Raw genomic sequence first — 17,453 nt, forward strand, 5'->3', positions numbered from 1 at the left:
CCTTCTAAACTCCAATGTATAAAGGCCCAGTTGATCCAATCTGTCCTCATATCAGTCCGGCCATCCCGGGAATCAGTCTGCTGAATCTTCGCTGCACTCCCTCAATAGCAAGAACATTCTTCCTCAGATTAGGAGACCAAAATTGAACACAATATTCCAGGTGAGGCCTCACCAAGGCCCTGTTCAACTGCAGTAAGACCTCCCTGCTCCTATACTCAAATCCCCTAGCTATGAAGGCCAACATATCATTTGCCTTCTTTACCGCCTGCTGCACCTGTATGCCAACTTTCAATGACTGGTGAACCATGATACCTCCCCTTTTCCTAATCTTCCACCATTCAGATTTCTTTGTGTTTTTGCCCCCAAAGTGGATAACCTCACATTTATCCACATTATACTGCATCTGCCATGCATTTGCCCACTCACTTAACCTATCTAAGTCACCCTGCAGCCTTTTAGTGTCCTCCTCACAGCTCACACCGCCACCCAGTTTAGTGTCGTCTGCAAACTTAGAGATATTACACTCAATTCCTTCATTCAAATCATTGATGTATATTGTAAAGAGCTGGGGTCCCAGCACTGAGCCCTGCGGCACTCCACTAGTCACTGCCTGCCATTCTGAAAAGGACCCGTTTATCCCGACTCTCTGCTTCCTGTCTGCTAACCAGTTCTCTATCCACGTCAGTATATTTCCCCCAATACCATGTGCTTTGATTTTGCACACCAATCTCTTGTGTGGGACCTTGTCAAAAGCCTTTTGAAAGTCCAAATACACATCCACTGGTTCTCCCTTGTCCACTCTAATTGGTCTGCCATTTCTTTGTTCTCCATTATAAATTCACCTGAATCCGACAAAATTAAATCCGATAAAAACAAAATTATAACTCCGATATCGGAACCTACCAATGACAGCAAATACATCCTTTATCGATGGAATTAATAGTACCAAAACGTTACTGACAAAAAGAAGGCTGCATGTAATTATAATGTGGCTGGTCCAGCTGAACTTTCCCTCAAACAACAACAAGACAATTGAAGAGCGGACCTGTGCAAATAAAAGTGATAAAACATTTGAATTTAGCAGATCCTGCAGCTGTTAATCACTATCACAACTAATTATCTTCCCTCAAGTTGCAGATTTCTCTATAATTTTCAATGTGAATAGTTTAGCCAATTATATAAATATGATAAATTCACAAATACACACCTATGGAAAATCAGAAGGGTGATACACCAATGTAAAGATTCACTAAAGAGAAGCTCTCAAGAACTACATATGCCCCATGCCAAATATCTAAAGGGCTTCTTCAGAAGCATGCAATCAGTAAACTTATCCTAATAAAAGGTTGCACATAAGAAATAAGAGCAGGAGTAGGCCATTTGGCCCCTCGAGCCTACTCCGCCATTCAATAAGATCGTGGCTGATCTGATCATGGACTCAGCTCCACTTCCCTGCCCGCTCCCCATAACCCTTTACTCCCTTATCGCTCAAAAATCTGTCTATTTCTGCCTTAAATATATTCAATGACCAGCCTCCACAGCTCTCTGGGACAGAGAATTCCATAAATTTACAACCCTCTGAGAGAAGAAATTCCTCCTCATCTCAGTTTTAAATAGGCGGCCTCTTATTCTGAGACTATGTCCCCTCATTTTAGTTTCCCCTATGATTGGAAATATCTCCTCTGAAGCCACCTTGTCGAGCCCCCTCATTGTCTTATATATTTCAATAAGATCACCTCTCATTCTTCTGAACTCCAATGTGTATAGGTCAAACCTCCTCAACCTATCTCCGGAATCAACCTAGTGAACCTTCTCTGATCAGCCTCCAATGCAAGTATATCCTTCCTTTAATACGGAGACCAAAACTGTACGCAGTACTCAAGGTGTGGCCTTACCAATACCCTGTACAGTTGTAGCAGGACTTCTCTGCTTGTATACTCTATCCCCCTTGCAATAAAGGCCAACATTCCATTTGCCTTCCTGATTACTTGCTGTACCTGCATATTAACTTTTTGTGTTTCATGCACAATGACACCCATAAATCTTTCTCTAGCCAAAGTGCTGAGATGGTCTGGGCTTGTTAGCTGCTCCCTAATAATCATTAACATCACTTTTGGAATCAACTCACAGGAGTTGCAATGCAAGCAGGGACAGCCACTCACTGAACTCTGCATCTTACAGTATGGAAACTTTTCAATTTAATGAGATAATCCGTATAACTTAGCCAACAATATAAATAAGATTAATTCACAAGCTGCACATATAAAGAAAAAGCAGTAACATATTATACTCGCACAATGACTTACTGAACATACACTCTCAAGAACTACATATGCTCCTGCCTAATATGTAAAAGGGCACTGAGATACCTAACTGAGAGGCACGAACAAGTGACACACAGAACTTGTTAACCATACTCTGGAGTCAACTCCCTCCACCAAGCTATATACTGGATTAGAAATATGCTTTAATTCACAGCATTATCAAACAGTAGTACTAGAGCAAATGCATAAGCTTGAAAATCTATTTAGAACATAGAGGTTGACTATTAATTGGGAGGGGAAGTTCCCTTTATCCCATTATTACGTTAAAACAAACAACATTAAAAGTATATGAATACTGCTCTATTACATCCCTTAGGATTGTCTTGTGCATGGCAATAATAGACGATTACACAAAATGTAATGAACCAGATAAATAGTGGTAACTATATCCGTACAGCAGAAAATCTAGTGTGCCTTTTGTTACTTCCTGAAGGACATTCCTGACTGCTCAGAGGTACAAGAGTGGCCTGGCCTGATTTTCCCTTCAACTGGCCTCTCTTCCAAGAGGGTATCCTTACTACAGGTCTACTCTGCTGCTCAATTGAGGCTGTGAATTTGCTGATAGTGCAATTCTAGCCATGAATTGGTGGCAGGTTACTCACACTAGTTTCATTTAATGAGCTTCATTGCTGAAGCAGCTCGGTCTAAACTCATCCTACAGAACAGCGGTTCTCTGTTAGAATGCAAGGGGAAATCAATTGGTATCAGAGGACCGTTCGTTGGTGTGTATTCTATTGATTTTGAAACAAATCAGCAAAACAAAATTGATCAACTGACCCAAAACTAACCAGTTAATACTCACGGTGAACAGAAGGACAGGTACAGTCAGTATTACTGCTATAATTACAGCCATGCGAACTAGCAAAATGACTTTGTCAGTACCATTAGGGTAAGAGGAAAGCAGCTCTTCTTTAACGCTGCCTGTATGAAGAAAGAAAAAGGAACCAGAGTTTTATTTACTTTTGCTTTCATTAGTTCATTTTCCAGTTTACAAATAAACAGAAAATTCTTGAGCTTAATTCTAGTTACTACTGTTATCTAACTTAATTACTGATTACTCAGCTCCCAGGTTCAATTAAATGTCCAACATATATTACTAAAGAACTGAAAAAAATTGTTTGGGTTAAATAACAGAGTCGGCTTCTAAAGGAGTCAATGGGGAGAGTGAAATCTCTTCAAACTATTTGCTCTCAGGTGTTGGAAGATAAATTTACGTTTTCTAATAGGTTTCATCAGAACAACATTTTACATTTAAAGTACTGGCCTGCGATAAACTCACGTATTAGATAGTCCCCTATACAACAGTATTTCTTCACTTCCTTTCACCACCCCCAAGAAAATAAAAACAATTGCATCTGAACTCTGAAAGCACATCTAGGTTTCCTTTGTGCTGTTCAGTTTCTGAAAAAGTCATATATAATATATAATATATATATAATATGTGCATTTAGTTAAAACCTGAGGAATTTATCACTTGGAAAATTCAATCACTCGACAAAATAATTGAAAAAAATACAGCAGGAGCTCGAAATGAGTCAGACTAGTGCTTGCTAACTGGTTATTGCCGATGTCATTCCAATTTCCCTCCAGAAGCTAAATGTCAGCACTACCATCAATTTGGCCAATCCTGCTTTGACTTTCAGCAACAATGGGATGCAACGGTAGTGCAGGCAAACATTTTACTACTTTCTAAATCCCATGAGAGGACACCAACAAGCTGTAATATCTCAACAACAAACTAATTTAAAAGCAAGGCTTTGAACCTGGGCGCGAAATGATTAAATATTCTTCGTACTTACCATAGAAAGTCAGATACCCAAAGAGTGCTGTCAACAGGTACATGATAAACATTGAGACGAAGGAAATAGCTGAAACAAACTGCATTTTTCTGCACGTGTGACTGAAAAACAAAGATTATTCTATTTGTGCTCAAGCTCACTAGAGTTGCAAATATATATAAAATATAGTTTTTAATGCGTACACTTACTTTTTAAGTTCACTGTAGATGGGCAGTACTGATGGATGACACACAAAAGCAAAGGCTACAGTAGGCAGAGCATAGACTGTCTGTAAAATAAAACAGTTCAAATTAAAGCATGACCTTATACCAAAACCAATAGCAAAATAAGTTTTAAGGTTACACGCACCACATACAAATATACAACAGTACTAACATATGTATTTGGGGAGTAATGTACAGGAGTACAGAGTGGGAGGATACAAGTTTCAATTCTCACATTCCATTCGGAGCTACTCTCAGCAGGGATGCCAGGTGAATGCTGTAGCATTTCCAAGGGGGAAAGAAGAACAGGTGGGGAAAGTGGCTGCTGGGTTTCTCAGTGGGCGCCCAAAGAAGTCATTTTTAAGAACATAAGAAATAGGAGCAGGAGTAGGCCATACGGCCCCTCGAGCCTGCTCTGCCAGTCAATAAGATCATGGCTGATCTGATTATGGACTCAGCTCCACTTCCCTGCCCGGTCCCCATAACCCCTTATCGTTTAAGCAACTGTCTATTTCTGTCTTAAATTTATGTCCCAGCTTCCACAGCTCTCTGAGGCAGCAAATTCCACAGATTTACAACCCTCTGAGAGAATAAATTTCTCCTCATCTCTGTTTTAAATGGGCAGCCCCTTATTCTAAGATCATGCCCTCTAGTTCTAGTCTCCCCCATCAGCGGAAACATCCTCTCTGCATCCATCTTGTCAAGCCCCCTCATAATCTTATACGTTTCAATAAGATCACCTCTCATTCTTCTGAATTCCAATGAGTACAGGCCTAACCTACTCAACCTTTCCTCATAAGTCAACCCCCTCATCCCCGGAATCAACCTAGTGAACCTTCTCTGAACTGCCTCCAAAGCAACTATATCCTTTCTTAAATATGGAAACCAAAACTGCACACAGTATTAGATTAGGAAAAGGGGAGGTGCAACGAGACCTGGGTGTCATGGTACATCAGTCATTGAAGGTTGGCACACAGGTACAGCAGGCGGTTAAGAAAGCAAATGGCATGTTGGCTTTCATAGCGAGGGGATTTGAGTACAGGGGCAGGGAGGTGTTGCTACAGTTGTACAGGGCCTTGGTGAGGCCACAAATGGAGTATTGCATACAGTTTTGGTCTCCTAACCTGAGGAAGGACATTCTTGCTATTGAGGGAGTGCAGCGAAGGTTCACCAGACTGATTCCCGGGATGGCGGGACTGACCTATCAAGAAAGACTGGATCAACTGGGCTTGTATTCACTGGAGTTCAGAAGAATGAGAGGGGACCTCATAGAAACGTTTAAAATTCTGATGGGTTTAGACATGGTAGATGCAGGAAGAATGTTCCCAATGTTGGGGAAGTCCAGAACCAGGGGTCACAGTCTAAGGATAAGGGGTAAGCCATTTAGGACCGAGATGAGAAGAAACTTCTTCATCCAGAGAGTGGTGAACCTGTGGAATTCTCTACCACAGAAAATTGTTGAGGCCAATTCACTAAATATATTCAAAAAGGAGTTAGATGAAGTCCTTACTACTAGGGGGATCAAGAGGTATGGCGAGAAAGCAGGAATGGGGTACTGAAGTTGCATGTTCAGCCATGAACTCATTGAATGGCAGTGCAGGCTAGAAGGGCCGAATGGCCTACTCCTGCACCTATTTTCTATGTTTCTATTCCAGGTGTGGCCTCACCAATATGTTGTATAGCTGTAGCAAGACTTCCCTGCTTTTATACTCCATCCTCTTTGCAATAAAGGCTAAGATACCATTGTCCTTCCTGATCACTTGCTGTACCTGCATACTATCCTTTTGTGTTTCATGCACAAGGACTCCTCAGGTCCCGCTGTACTGCGGTTAAGAGATCTAAAAATGACTAGCAAGATCTCAGGAATGCACTTGGCCTTTGCAACTGGCACAGTATAATCTCCAGCTTGGTCCAAAGCCGTATTTGAAATGTGCCCTGATTGTGCCTTTGGGAACGTTCTAAATCTAGTATGGAGCCTTATTGATTTTGGGAAAAAGTGAGTGCTGTCTTGTGCTCTCTCATATCATTAGAAATTAACTGCCCACGGAGCAGAATTCAATGAACTGTGGAGCACAGTGCAGGTACCAGCATTGCTCAGGTCTACTGGGTGCTTGTCATACTATAGAAATATACTAGATACATGGCAGAAAGAGTTGTGCCCAAATTTGCAGACAATACTAAACTAGGAAGTTCAGTAAATAATTCTGAAAACTAAGGGAAGCCTCAACAGGATACAGATAAGATAGTAGAATAGTGAAAGCATGGCTGCAGATTGCATTCAATGTCAGTGAATGTGTGGTGGTACATTTTGATTAAATGAATGAGTGAAGACTAGGTGATGTTGACGGGCCGAGGGATTTGGTGGTTCAGTTTCACAAAGCATTGATGTTGAGCACAGAGAGATTCACTAAGATGCTGCCTTCTATTAAGGAATACAAGTACAACAAAAAGACTTGAAAAACTGGGGCTGTTTTCTTTATAGCAAAGGAGATTATGGAGTAATTTGCTAGAGGTTATAATGATTGAAGGAATGGGACAGGGTAGGTTTCCAATGGTTGAAGGATCTAGGATGAGGGGACACAGATATACAATTAAACCCAAGAGATTTAGGAGAGCAGGAGAAACTTTTTAACACAAAGGGCTTTGTTATATTGGCCCAGAAATCGCGGCCCTCCCATGTCCGTACGAAGTTTCTACGGACCCGGGGAGGCATCGGAAAAGCTGATTTTCAGTGCGCAATGCTGAAAGCCGGCTTTTCCGAACTGTCAAGTTTCTGGCTTGACAGATCCTCCATATCTCGGGAGCGAGGAAATTTGCCAGGGCAAGATTGCTGGATTTACGTATATATTGCTCAGCAATTGTCCTCAAAACTCTTCCGCCTGATTAAAAAAAAAATACTGGCATAAGAGTTTAAAAACACACAAAAAACACCTCACAAATACATTATAGAAATTAAAGTTGATAGAAATGTTTTTTAAAAGAAAAAAAATTGCCGATTTAAAAAAATAGTTTTAATTGTGATTAAAAATAAATGTAACGTGGTGGGCAGGGTTTTTAAAAATATGTGTTTATTTAAAACACACAAAAATATAATTAAATTAAAATAAAAATTAAATATTTATGTGAGGTGTTTTTTAAATGTTTTATGTAATGTTTGGGGGTATTTCTCATTCATAGTAATAACGAAACTCCTATTACTATGAATGAGAAAATACTTTACCGTGATTGGGTGTCCAGGCCCACGTTGCGGATGTCCCAACGTGAATGCGCTCCATTGCGCAAGAAGAGGAGACCTCGAGTCCGGGATCTCTGGCCAAAAGTTAAGTGCGCATCTTTTCTCTTATTTTTACTCAGACGCCCGCGGGAAGAACAAACAAGGATTTCTGGGCCATTATATTTGTCCCCTTTTCTAAAACTACATTCCCCTTCAGAAGTTCCTTCTGCCACATATTACTCTTGCTCCCATGCCTTTTCCAGCATCATTCTTGAGCAACCTTAGTGTCATATTTGACCCTGAAAGGAGCTTTCGACCACATATCCGCAGCATAACTAAGACCGCCTATTTCCACCTCCGTAACATCGCCTGTTTTCTTGCTTCAGCTCAACCGCTGCTGAAGGCCTGATCCATGCCTTTGTTACCTCTAGACTTGATTATTCCAAAGCACTCCTGGCCTGGCCTCCCACATTCTACCCTATGTAAACTAGAGGTGATCCAAAACTCGGCTACCTGTGTCCTAACTCGCACTAAGTCTCGCTCACCCATCACCCTTGTGCTCGCTGACCTACATTGGCTTCCGGTTAGGCAACACCTCGATTTCAAAATTCTCATCCTTATTTTCAAATCTCTCCATGGCCTCGCCCCTCCCTATCTCTGTAATCTCCTTCAGCCCCACACCCACTCCCCCCCCCCCCCAAAGATGTCTGCGCTCCTCGAATTCTGCCCTCTTGAGCATCCCTGATTATAACCATTGGTGGCCATGCCTTCTGTTGCCTAGGCCTCAAGCACTGGAAAACTCTGCCTAAACCTCTCCGCCTCTCTTTCCTCCTTCAAGACGCTCCTTAAAACATACCTCTCCTACTTATGCGGCTCGGTGTTAAATTTTAATCTCATAATACTCCTATGACGTGCCTTGGGATGTTTCACTATGTTAAAGGTGCTATATAAATACAATTTTTTGTTGATGGCTGCAGGGTGTAAAGGAACCTCATGGGTTAGCTATCCACTCATTTTGCCCTGTCTCCCTTCGACTACATATGTAGGAGTTAACTTTTACAATCGCATTAATTAAATCAAGATCTTCTGACATAAATTATTACAACAGAAAGATGTAAACTTAGTTTTGGGACTGCCTAATGGAATGCATTAGTACTTCAATAAAAACGGTCGGCAAAAATTCATATTTGAACACTAATAATGAAACAAAAATTGTGGTACCTTATTATTCCAGGCAAAATACTTTGGTGTGCACATGGTTGTACAAGAAAGGTTTGAATAATTTTTTGATACAAAAGGACAAGGAAGCTGTGTCTTTTTATAGATAACCTGAAATCAAAGCAAACAATCACAGCTACTTATGTTTCCCTCCCCGATCATTTATAAACATCGTTGCTTAAATATATTTAACAACACGTGGTATGAATCCACATACCTAATATATGAATTCCAACAAACATTCTCCAACATTTCCACTAATGTATATTGCTGAGGCATAGCTTTATAAAAATGTACTTGGTTTGGCTGAAAAACACACTATTATTACTTACTACAATTAGAAAGAAGATCATACAGGCAAGTGAAAATCCACTGGTGTATCCAAGGTACCCTGTGAAACAGGAGAGGAAACTGTTACCTTGGATATTGATGTAATCTACAACAGTGGTATAAAGCAGGATGTTTCATCTTTGGCCTTCACATCTCAATGTACTTTTTTAGAAACAGAATAACTGTAGGCTTTCAAAGGCATTGTAAACCTTACTAAGAGATATCAAGCAGTTTATAAAATTATCTGATAACACTTTGTGCAAAGCACAATGCCCAGATTTTGCAGTATGTTGATGTGTTTATCTGCTCAGCAACTTCCTCTCCTCCACCTTTGATGCACATGTCCCCAGCCAAACTTTTACTCTCCTATCAATGTCAGTCCCACTGGTATGGCCCTCATCTTTACTCTCTCAAGACATCAAGACTTGTGCACAACTGGCTCAGCCATGCATCAGCAGATCTGGCCAGACCACATGAAGGAATGTCCATCAGCAAAAGTGGAAAAGGAATAGGAGACAGAAGAGAAGGCCCTGGCAGGGGGAAGGATTAAGAAAAAGGGAAGTAGAAGTAATGGGCTTGGGTCTGAAACGGCAGCCAAAAGGCTCATGTCAATGAACAAGGAGAATTAATTTACATAGGATATCCCACAGTGCTTCATCCTGAACTTTTGACATGTAGTAATTGGTTTTTAAGGCAAATGCAGCAGCCAATTTTCCTACAACATGATCCCAAAAATAGTAATGAGATGAATACTGAGTTACACTATTTCTTTTTGGTGGTGTTGGTTAAGGGATGAATATAAACTAGGATCCCTGGAGAATTCCCCGTTCCTCTTTGAAAAATTTCCATGTGATCTGCTACGTCTTCCTTGATCTGTCAGCTCATCTGAAAGGCGGCCCCTCCAACAATGCAGCACTGTCTCAGTATTGCACAGAAATATCAGCCGATGAGGTACTCAAGTCTAGCGTGGAACTTGAACCCACAATCTTCTGACTCAGAGGCAAAAGTACGACCAAGCACTAAGCTGACAGTTAATTTTACATAAAGGAGGAGGGGGATTTCCACACTTGGATCAGATAGATATCTTGCCACTGATTACTGGAACAGCACAGCAACAATGGTATTAGCAGCACCATTTGAAGACGCTGAGGAGAACCCAATTACCTCCAAAAAGGGATGGCCCAAGCAATAACAAAGGAAGGGAATGTCAGGAGGAGAGTGGTTACCAGAATACCTATTGGCTTTGAACAAGCACCGGTGGAGGCCTGACAGTAGTTTCTCAATCTGCTTTTAAGTTTCCAGAAATGGAGATTGAGGGATTGGAGAAAAATACTCTTACCAAAAGCAATAGCAAATCTAATCTAAAATTAAAAAAAATGAGCATTATTTAGCCAAGGTTTCAATTTTATTTCAATTTCTATGATGTCATTTTCCAGTATCTGTTCAAAGGACTTTGATCTCGTGTAGTCACATATTTTCTCAATTTTTCGCTAACATACCCGACCTTCTAATCTGTAGCCCACATCCTTGTCACTTGCAATAACATAATAAGCACTTCTGCTTCAGCTATGACTCACTGAGCTGTGGGCTCTTGGTTGTCCATTTAAACTTATGGAGGAGAGGGAGGGAGATATTTAAGTTGCATCAGTTTTTGGCATGAAATGGACGGTGCAACGTGATGCAGGCCTGAGGACATCAGCTGAAGACTCGTTTGAAATTGGGCCGAGGGCCTCATCTTCATGACAATTGGGGGGAGGTGAAGCAGGAGGACAAGTCTGGGTTGGCAGTGTCCCGCGGTACTTTTGTGGAGCTAGAAGGAGCACTGAAATGAAACAATCACAAGGTTTCCTTACCATTTTATGCGCGGCTTCCAGAAGTCCCTTTAAAGACTGCTTGTTAGACTGAAGGTCCAGACCAACTGGGCAGAGCAAGAGTGGTACATTCCAATTTGCTCACCAATTTCGCACTGAGGTTCTAAAACTGCCCTTTGGGCTATAATTTGCATATTCAAGGTGCCGAACAGGTTTCAGACAGACGCCTTGCAAACTGAGAGATTGTCGGCCTCCCATTTGGCAACCGTGCATTTCTGGGGCTTAATCTATACCCAACATTTTTCTTTATAACCTTAATTTTTCACCCTAAAAATGTGCAAAATGAGGTTGAATTTCTCCTCCATGAGAATTGGTTAAGTTTGGTGAATGGGCAGATGTCATTTAATGTAGACACAAGACTAGCTTTGTTCCAGACAGTTCCATGAATTCAACAGCACAAGAACTCATATTCCAAAGTATTTGGTGACCTACATTTATACTGATCCTTACAACCGTCAGTCTCATTCTTAACCAGGTGACTATTCAGCTTCTTTTCCTTCGTCCCCTTGCCAATGTTCTCTCTTGAAGGTGGTACCGATACTAGAGTAAGCACCCTCTTTCTCCAGTACTTCACCCAACTGATGGTTCTTCATGTGAGCCAAGACAGTGAATGTTATCAGGTTATTTGACTGTGGGGGACATCACGGCAATGTCTAGACTGCTTTCACCCAAGATCCAGCAGCTGTCACTGGGTAGCAATCCTGGCTGCTTTCTTCTTCCCTAGTCTGCAGGACATTGAGGCCAGTTGGAGTGTGCTCACTGCTGCCTCGGCTGAGGTCAGCTAAATCATGGACCATTATTTATCCATTGAGCTATCATGTAAGCCCCTCAAAAAATTATTTTTAAAGAAATTTACTGACATGGGGTTAATCTTTTCCACATACGTGCTATTCTGAGGAATCATGCAAGTTTATATGTATGAAGGCTGCCTTAACCTTCTCTGGTATTTTGAGATATGTTACTGCTAGGACATTAGATACCTTACCTAAGTTCTTGAAAAGACACAAGGGTACGATGATTAAAGTCACAAGTATAACAAGGTATTTGCCATCCACATACCATACTCTGAAAAGAAACAAAAAAGTGCTTAATTATCATTAATAAGTGAATAATGTGTTACAATTGAAGGAAATCAACTGCAAGCTTCTTTCTTCAACACACTTACTGAGATACACTTGCTCACTTCAAATACACTTCAGAAGCTGTTAGTAGCCGAGATACATTTCAGAAACTGCTAGTAGCTAGCTAGCCCATTGAAGATGTTCAAAATCAATGTTTTTGATACAGTAAATAAGGAGAATCAGAAGGGTCAGTAACCAGAGGACAAATTTAAGATGATTGGCAAAAGAACCAGAGGCAACATGAGGTGACTTTTTTTTTTTAAACACAGCTAGTTGTTGTGATTTGGAATGCACTGCCGGAAGGGTGGTGGAAGCGAATTCAATAGTAACATTCGGAAGAGAACTGGATAAATCAAGGAATGGAAAAAATTTACAGGGCTACGGGGAAAGAGCAGGTGAGTTGGAATAATTGGATAGCTTACCAAAGAGCCGGCACAGGCACGATGGGCCAAATGGCCTTCTTCAGTATAGTATCCTTCTATGATGATAAGATGGTTAGAATGTGGAATTCTCTGCCACAAACCATTGTTGAAATAGAATTCATAAGTTCTTTGAAAAGGGAAATTGACATTTGCTTGAAAAAGACTAGTGGTATGGAGAACGAGCAGGAGTGTAGGATTAGACATTGGTGCTATAACATTCAAACTTTTTTTATATGTACCCAGAATGTGGGCATCGCTGGCAAGGGCAGCATTTTTTGTCAATCCCTAATTACCCTCGAGAAGGTGGTGGTGAGCCGTCTTCTTGAACCAATGCAATCCTTGTGAAGGTACTCCCAAGGTGCAGTTAGGGAGTGAGTGCCAGGATTTTGACCCAGCAACGATGAATGAACGCTAATATATTTTCAAGTCAGGATGGTGTGTGACTTAAGGGGAACTTGCAGGTTCCCCATGTGCCTTCTGCCCTTGTCTTTATAGGTAGTAGAGGTTGCGAGTTTGGGAGGTGCTGCCAAAGAAGCCTTGGCGAGTTGCTGCAGTGCATCTTGTAGATGGTACACATTGCAGCCATGGTGCGCCAGTGTTGGAGGGAGTAAATGTTTAAGGTGATGGATGAGGTATCAATCAAGCAGGCTACTTTATCCTGGATGGTGTCAAGTTTCTTGAGTGTCATCCAGGCAAGTGGAGAGTATTCCATTACCCTCCTGACTTGTGCCTTGTAGAAGATGGAAAGGCTTTGTGGAGTCAGGAGGTGAGACACTTGCCACAGAATACCCTACTCTTGTTGCCACAGTATTTATGTGGCTGGTTGAGTTAAGTTTCTGGTCAACGGTGATCCTCAGGATGTTGAGAGTGTGGGATTTGGCAGTGGTAACGCCGTTGAATGTCAAGGGATGGTGGTTAGACTCTCGCTTGTTGGAGATAGTCATTGCCTGGCACTTGTGTGGCACGAATGTTACTTACCACTTATCAGTCCAACCCTGAATGTCATCCAGGTCTTGCTGCATGTGGGCATGGATTGCTTCATTATCTGAGGAGTTGCGAATAGAACTGGACACTGTGCTATATTAATCACTTGGATGAAGGGACCGAGTGTAATGTAGACAAGTTTGCTGATGATACAAAGGTGGGTGGTAAAGCAAATTGTGAGAAGGACACAAGAAATCTGCAAAGTGATATAGACAGGCTAAGTGAATGGGCAAAAATTTGGCAGATGGAGTATAATGTTGCAAAATGTGAGGTTATCCACTTTGGCAGAAAAAATAGAAAAGCAGATTATAATTTAAATGGAGAAAAATTGCAAAGTGCTGCAGTACAGAGGGACTTGGGGTCCTTGCGCATGAAACACAAAAAGTTAGTATGCAGGTACAGCAAGTAATCAGGAAGACAAATGGAATGTTGGTCTTTATTGCAAGGGGGATAGAGTATAAAAGCAGAGAAGTCCTGCTATAACTGTACAGGGTATTGGTGAGGCCACACCTGGGGTACTGCGTACAGTTTTGGTCTCCGTGCTTAAGGAAGGATATACTTGCATTGGAGGCTGTTCAGAGAAGGTTCACTAGGTTGATTCTGGAGATGAGGGGGTTGAGTAGGTTGGGCCTATACTCATTAAAGTTCAGAAGAATGAGAAGTGATATTATCGAAACATATGATAATGAGGAGGCTGGACAAGGTGGATGCAGAGATGATATTTCCACTCATAGGGTTAATTAAAACTAGGGGGCATAGTCTCAAAATAAGGGGCCGCCCATTTAAAACTGAGATGAGGAGGAATTTCTTCTCAGAGGGTTGTAACTCTCTGGAATTCTCTGCCCCAGAGAGCTGTGGAGGCTGGATCATTGAATATATTTAAGGCGGAGATAGACAGATTTTTGAGCGATAAGGGAATATAGGGTTATGGGGTGCGGGCAGGGAAGTGGAGCTGAGTCCGTGATCAGATCAGCTATGATCTTATTAAATGGCGGAGCAGGCACGAGGGGCAAATGGCCTACTCCTGCTCCTATTTCTTCTGTTCTTATGTAATCATCAACGAACATTCCCACTTCTGACCTTATGATGGAGAGAAGGGCATTGATGAAGCAGCTGAAGATGGTTTGGCCTAGGACACTGCCCTAAGGAACTCTTGCAGCTATGTCCTGGGGCTGAGATGATTGACCTCCAAAACCTAATTTCCTTTGTGCTAGGTATGACTCCAGCCAGTGAAAAGTTTTCCCCTCGGATTCCCAAAGACTTCAATTTTACTAGGGCTCCTTGATGCTACATGCTGTCAAATGCTGCCTTGATGTCAAGAGCAATCATTCTCACCTCACCACTGGAATTCAGCTCTTTTGTCCATGTTTGGACCAAGGCTGTAATGAGGTCTGTTGCTGAGAGATCCTGGCAGAACTCAAATTGAACATCGGCGAGCGGGTTATTGATAAGTGTCGCTTAATCGCACTGTCGATGACACCTTCCATCACTTTGCTGATGATTGATAGTAGACTGATGGGGCGGTAACTGGCCGGATTAGATTTGTCCTGCTTTTTGTGGACAAGACAAACCTGGGCAGTTTTCCACATTGTCGGATAGATGCCAGTGTTGTAGCTGTACGGGAACAACTTGGCGAGAGGCGCGGCTAGTTCTTGAACAGAAGTCTTCAGCACGACAGCCGGGATGTTGTCGGGGCCCATAGCCTTTGCTGTATCCATTGTGCTCAGTTGTTTCTTGATATCACGTGGAGTAAACCAAATTGGCTGAAGACTGGCTTCTGTGATGGTGGGGACCTCAGGAGGAGGCCGATATGGATCATCCACTCGGCACTTCTGGCTGAAGATGGTTGCAAACGCTTCAACCTTGTCTTTGCAATCGCGTGCTGGGCTCTGCCATCATTGAGGATGGAGATATTCATAGAGCCTCCTCCTCCCGGTAGTTGTTTAATTGTCGATCGCCATTCATGGCTGGATGTTGCAGGACTGCAGAGCTTTGATCTGATCTGTTGATTGTGGGATTGCTTAACTCTGTCTGCGGTTTAGCGTGCATGCAGTCCTGTGTTGCAGCTTCCCCAGGTTGGCACCTCATTTCCCTAGGTGCTGCTCCTGGCATGATCTTCTGCACTCCTCATTGATCCAGGATTGGTCCCCTGGCTTGATGGTAAAGGTAGAGCGTGGGATATGCCAGGTCATGAGGTTACGATTGTGGTGGAATACAATTCTGCTGCTGTTGATGACCCACAGGGCCTCATGGATGCACAATTTTGAGCTGCTAGATCTGTTCTGAATCTATCCCATTTAACATAGTGGTAGTGCCACACAACACGATGGAGGATGTCTTCAGTGTGAAACAGGAATTCGTCTCCACGATGACTGTGCGGTGATCACTGTTACCAATGCTGTCATGGACAGATGCATCTAGATTAATGAGGATGAGGTCAAGTAGGTTTTTCCCTCATGTTGGTTCTCTCAACACCTGCTGCAGGCCCAATCTGGCAGCTATGTCCTTCAGGACTCAGCCAGTTCGGTCAGTAGTGGTGCTACTGAGCCACTCTTAGGTGATGGACATTGAAGTCCCCCACCCAGAGTACATTCTATGTTCTTGCTATCATCGCTGCAATGCTCCACCTCACTCAACAAGCTCCCGCTGGAGTGGAACTAAACTACAGAACCAGTGGGAACCTGTTCAACCTTCCAGGCCAGATCCAAGACCGTTCCAACCTCTGTCGTCGAGCTACAATACGCAGACGACGCTTGCATCTGTGCACATTCAGAGGCTAAACTCCAAGTCATAGTCAACATCTTCACTGAGGCATACAAAAGCATGGGCCTTACACTAAACATCCGTAAGACAAAGGTCCTCCACCAACCTGACCCCACCACACCCAGTCATCAAGATCCACAACACGGCCCTGGACAACATGGACCATTTTCCATACCTCGGGAGTCTATTAGCAGCAAGGGCAAATATCGATGACGAGGTTCAACACCACCTCCAGTGTACCAGCGCAGCCTTCGGCCGCCTGAGGAAGAGAGTGTTCAAAGATCAGGCTCTCAAATCTGGCACCAAGCTCATGGCCTTCAGGGCTGTAGTGATATCCGCCCTCTTGTATGGCTCACAGGTGTGGACCATATACAGTAGACACCTCAAATCCCTGGAGAAATACCACCAACGATGTCTCCGCAAGATCCTGCAAATCCTCTGGGAGGACAGACGCACCAACGTTAGCGTCCTCGATCAGGCCAACATCCCCAGCATCGAAGCACTGACCACACACAACCAGCTCCGTTGGGTGGGCCACATTGTTCACATGCCTGACACGAGACTCCCAAAGCAAGCGCTCTACTCGGAACTCCTACACGGCAGGCGAACCCCAGGTGGGCAGAGGAAACGTTTCAAGGACATCCTCAAAGCCTCCTTGATAAAATGCAACACCCTCACCAACTCCTGGGAGTCCCTGGCCAAAGACCTCCCTAAGTGGAGGAAGAGCATCCGGGAGGGCGCTGAGCATCTTGAGTCTCGTCGCCGAGACCATGCAGAAAGTAAGCGCACGCAGCGGAAGGAGCGTGCGGCAAACCAGACTCCCCACCCACCCTTTCCTTCAACGACTGTCTGTCCCACCTGTGACAGAGACTGTAATTCCCGTCTGGGACTGTTCAGCCATGTAAGAACTCACATTTTCGAGTGAAAGCAAGTCTTCCTCGATTTCAAGGGATTGCCTATGATGATGATGCTTCTTCCAAGTGATGTTCAACGTGGAGGAGTACTGATTCATCAGCTGAGGGTGGGCGGTAGGTGGTAATCAGCCTATGTTTGACCTGAAGCCATGAGACTTCATACGGTCCAGAGTCAATGTTGAGGACTCCCAGGGCAACTGTATACCACTGTGCATCCGCCTGTGGTGGGTCTGTCTGGTTTTATTCTTATTATTGTTTTTTGTAGCGGTTTGTTACAACTGAGTGGCTTG

The 17,453-nt window shown here is 42.9% G+C and overlaps 1 protein-coding gene across 1 annotated transcript in view; it reads right to left on the reverse strand.

The window, feature by feature from the left end:
- Window positions 1-17,453, reverse strand: part of LOC139281525 (sodium-coupled neutral amino acid symporter 1-like) — a 63,399-nt gene that overhangs the window by 1,483 nt on the left and 44,463 nt on the right. Inside the window, 7 exon segments of the mRNA XM_070901694.1 lie at window positions 904-1,045; window positions 3,127-3,245; window positions 4,124-4,224; window positions 4,312-4,391; window positions 8,762-8,869; window positions 9,091-9,149; window positions 11,945-12,024. Coding sequence (XP_070757795.1) covers window positions 904-1,045; window positions 3,127-3,245; window positions 4,124-4,224; window positions 4,312-4,391; window positions 8,762-8,869; window positions 9,091-9,149; window positions 11,945-12,024 — 689 coding nt within the window.

This window comes from Pristiophorus japonicus, chromosome 15 (assembly GCF_044704955.1).
Source record: "Pristiophorus japonicus isolate sPriJap1 chromosome 15, sPriJap1.hap1, whole genome shotgun sequence".
Taxonomy (NCBI): Eukaryota; Metazoa; Chordata; class Chondrichthyes; family Pristiophoridae; genus Pristiophorus; species Pristiophorus japonicus.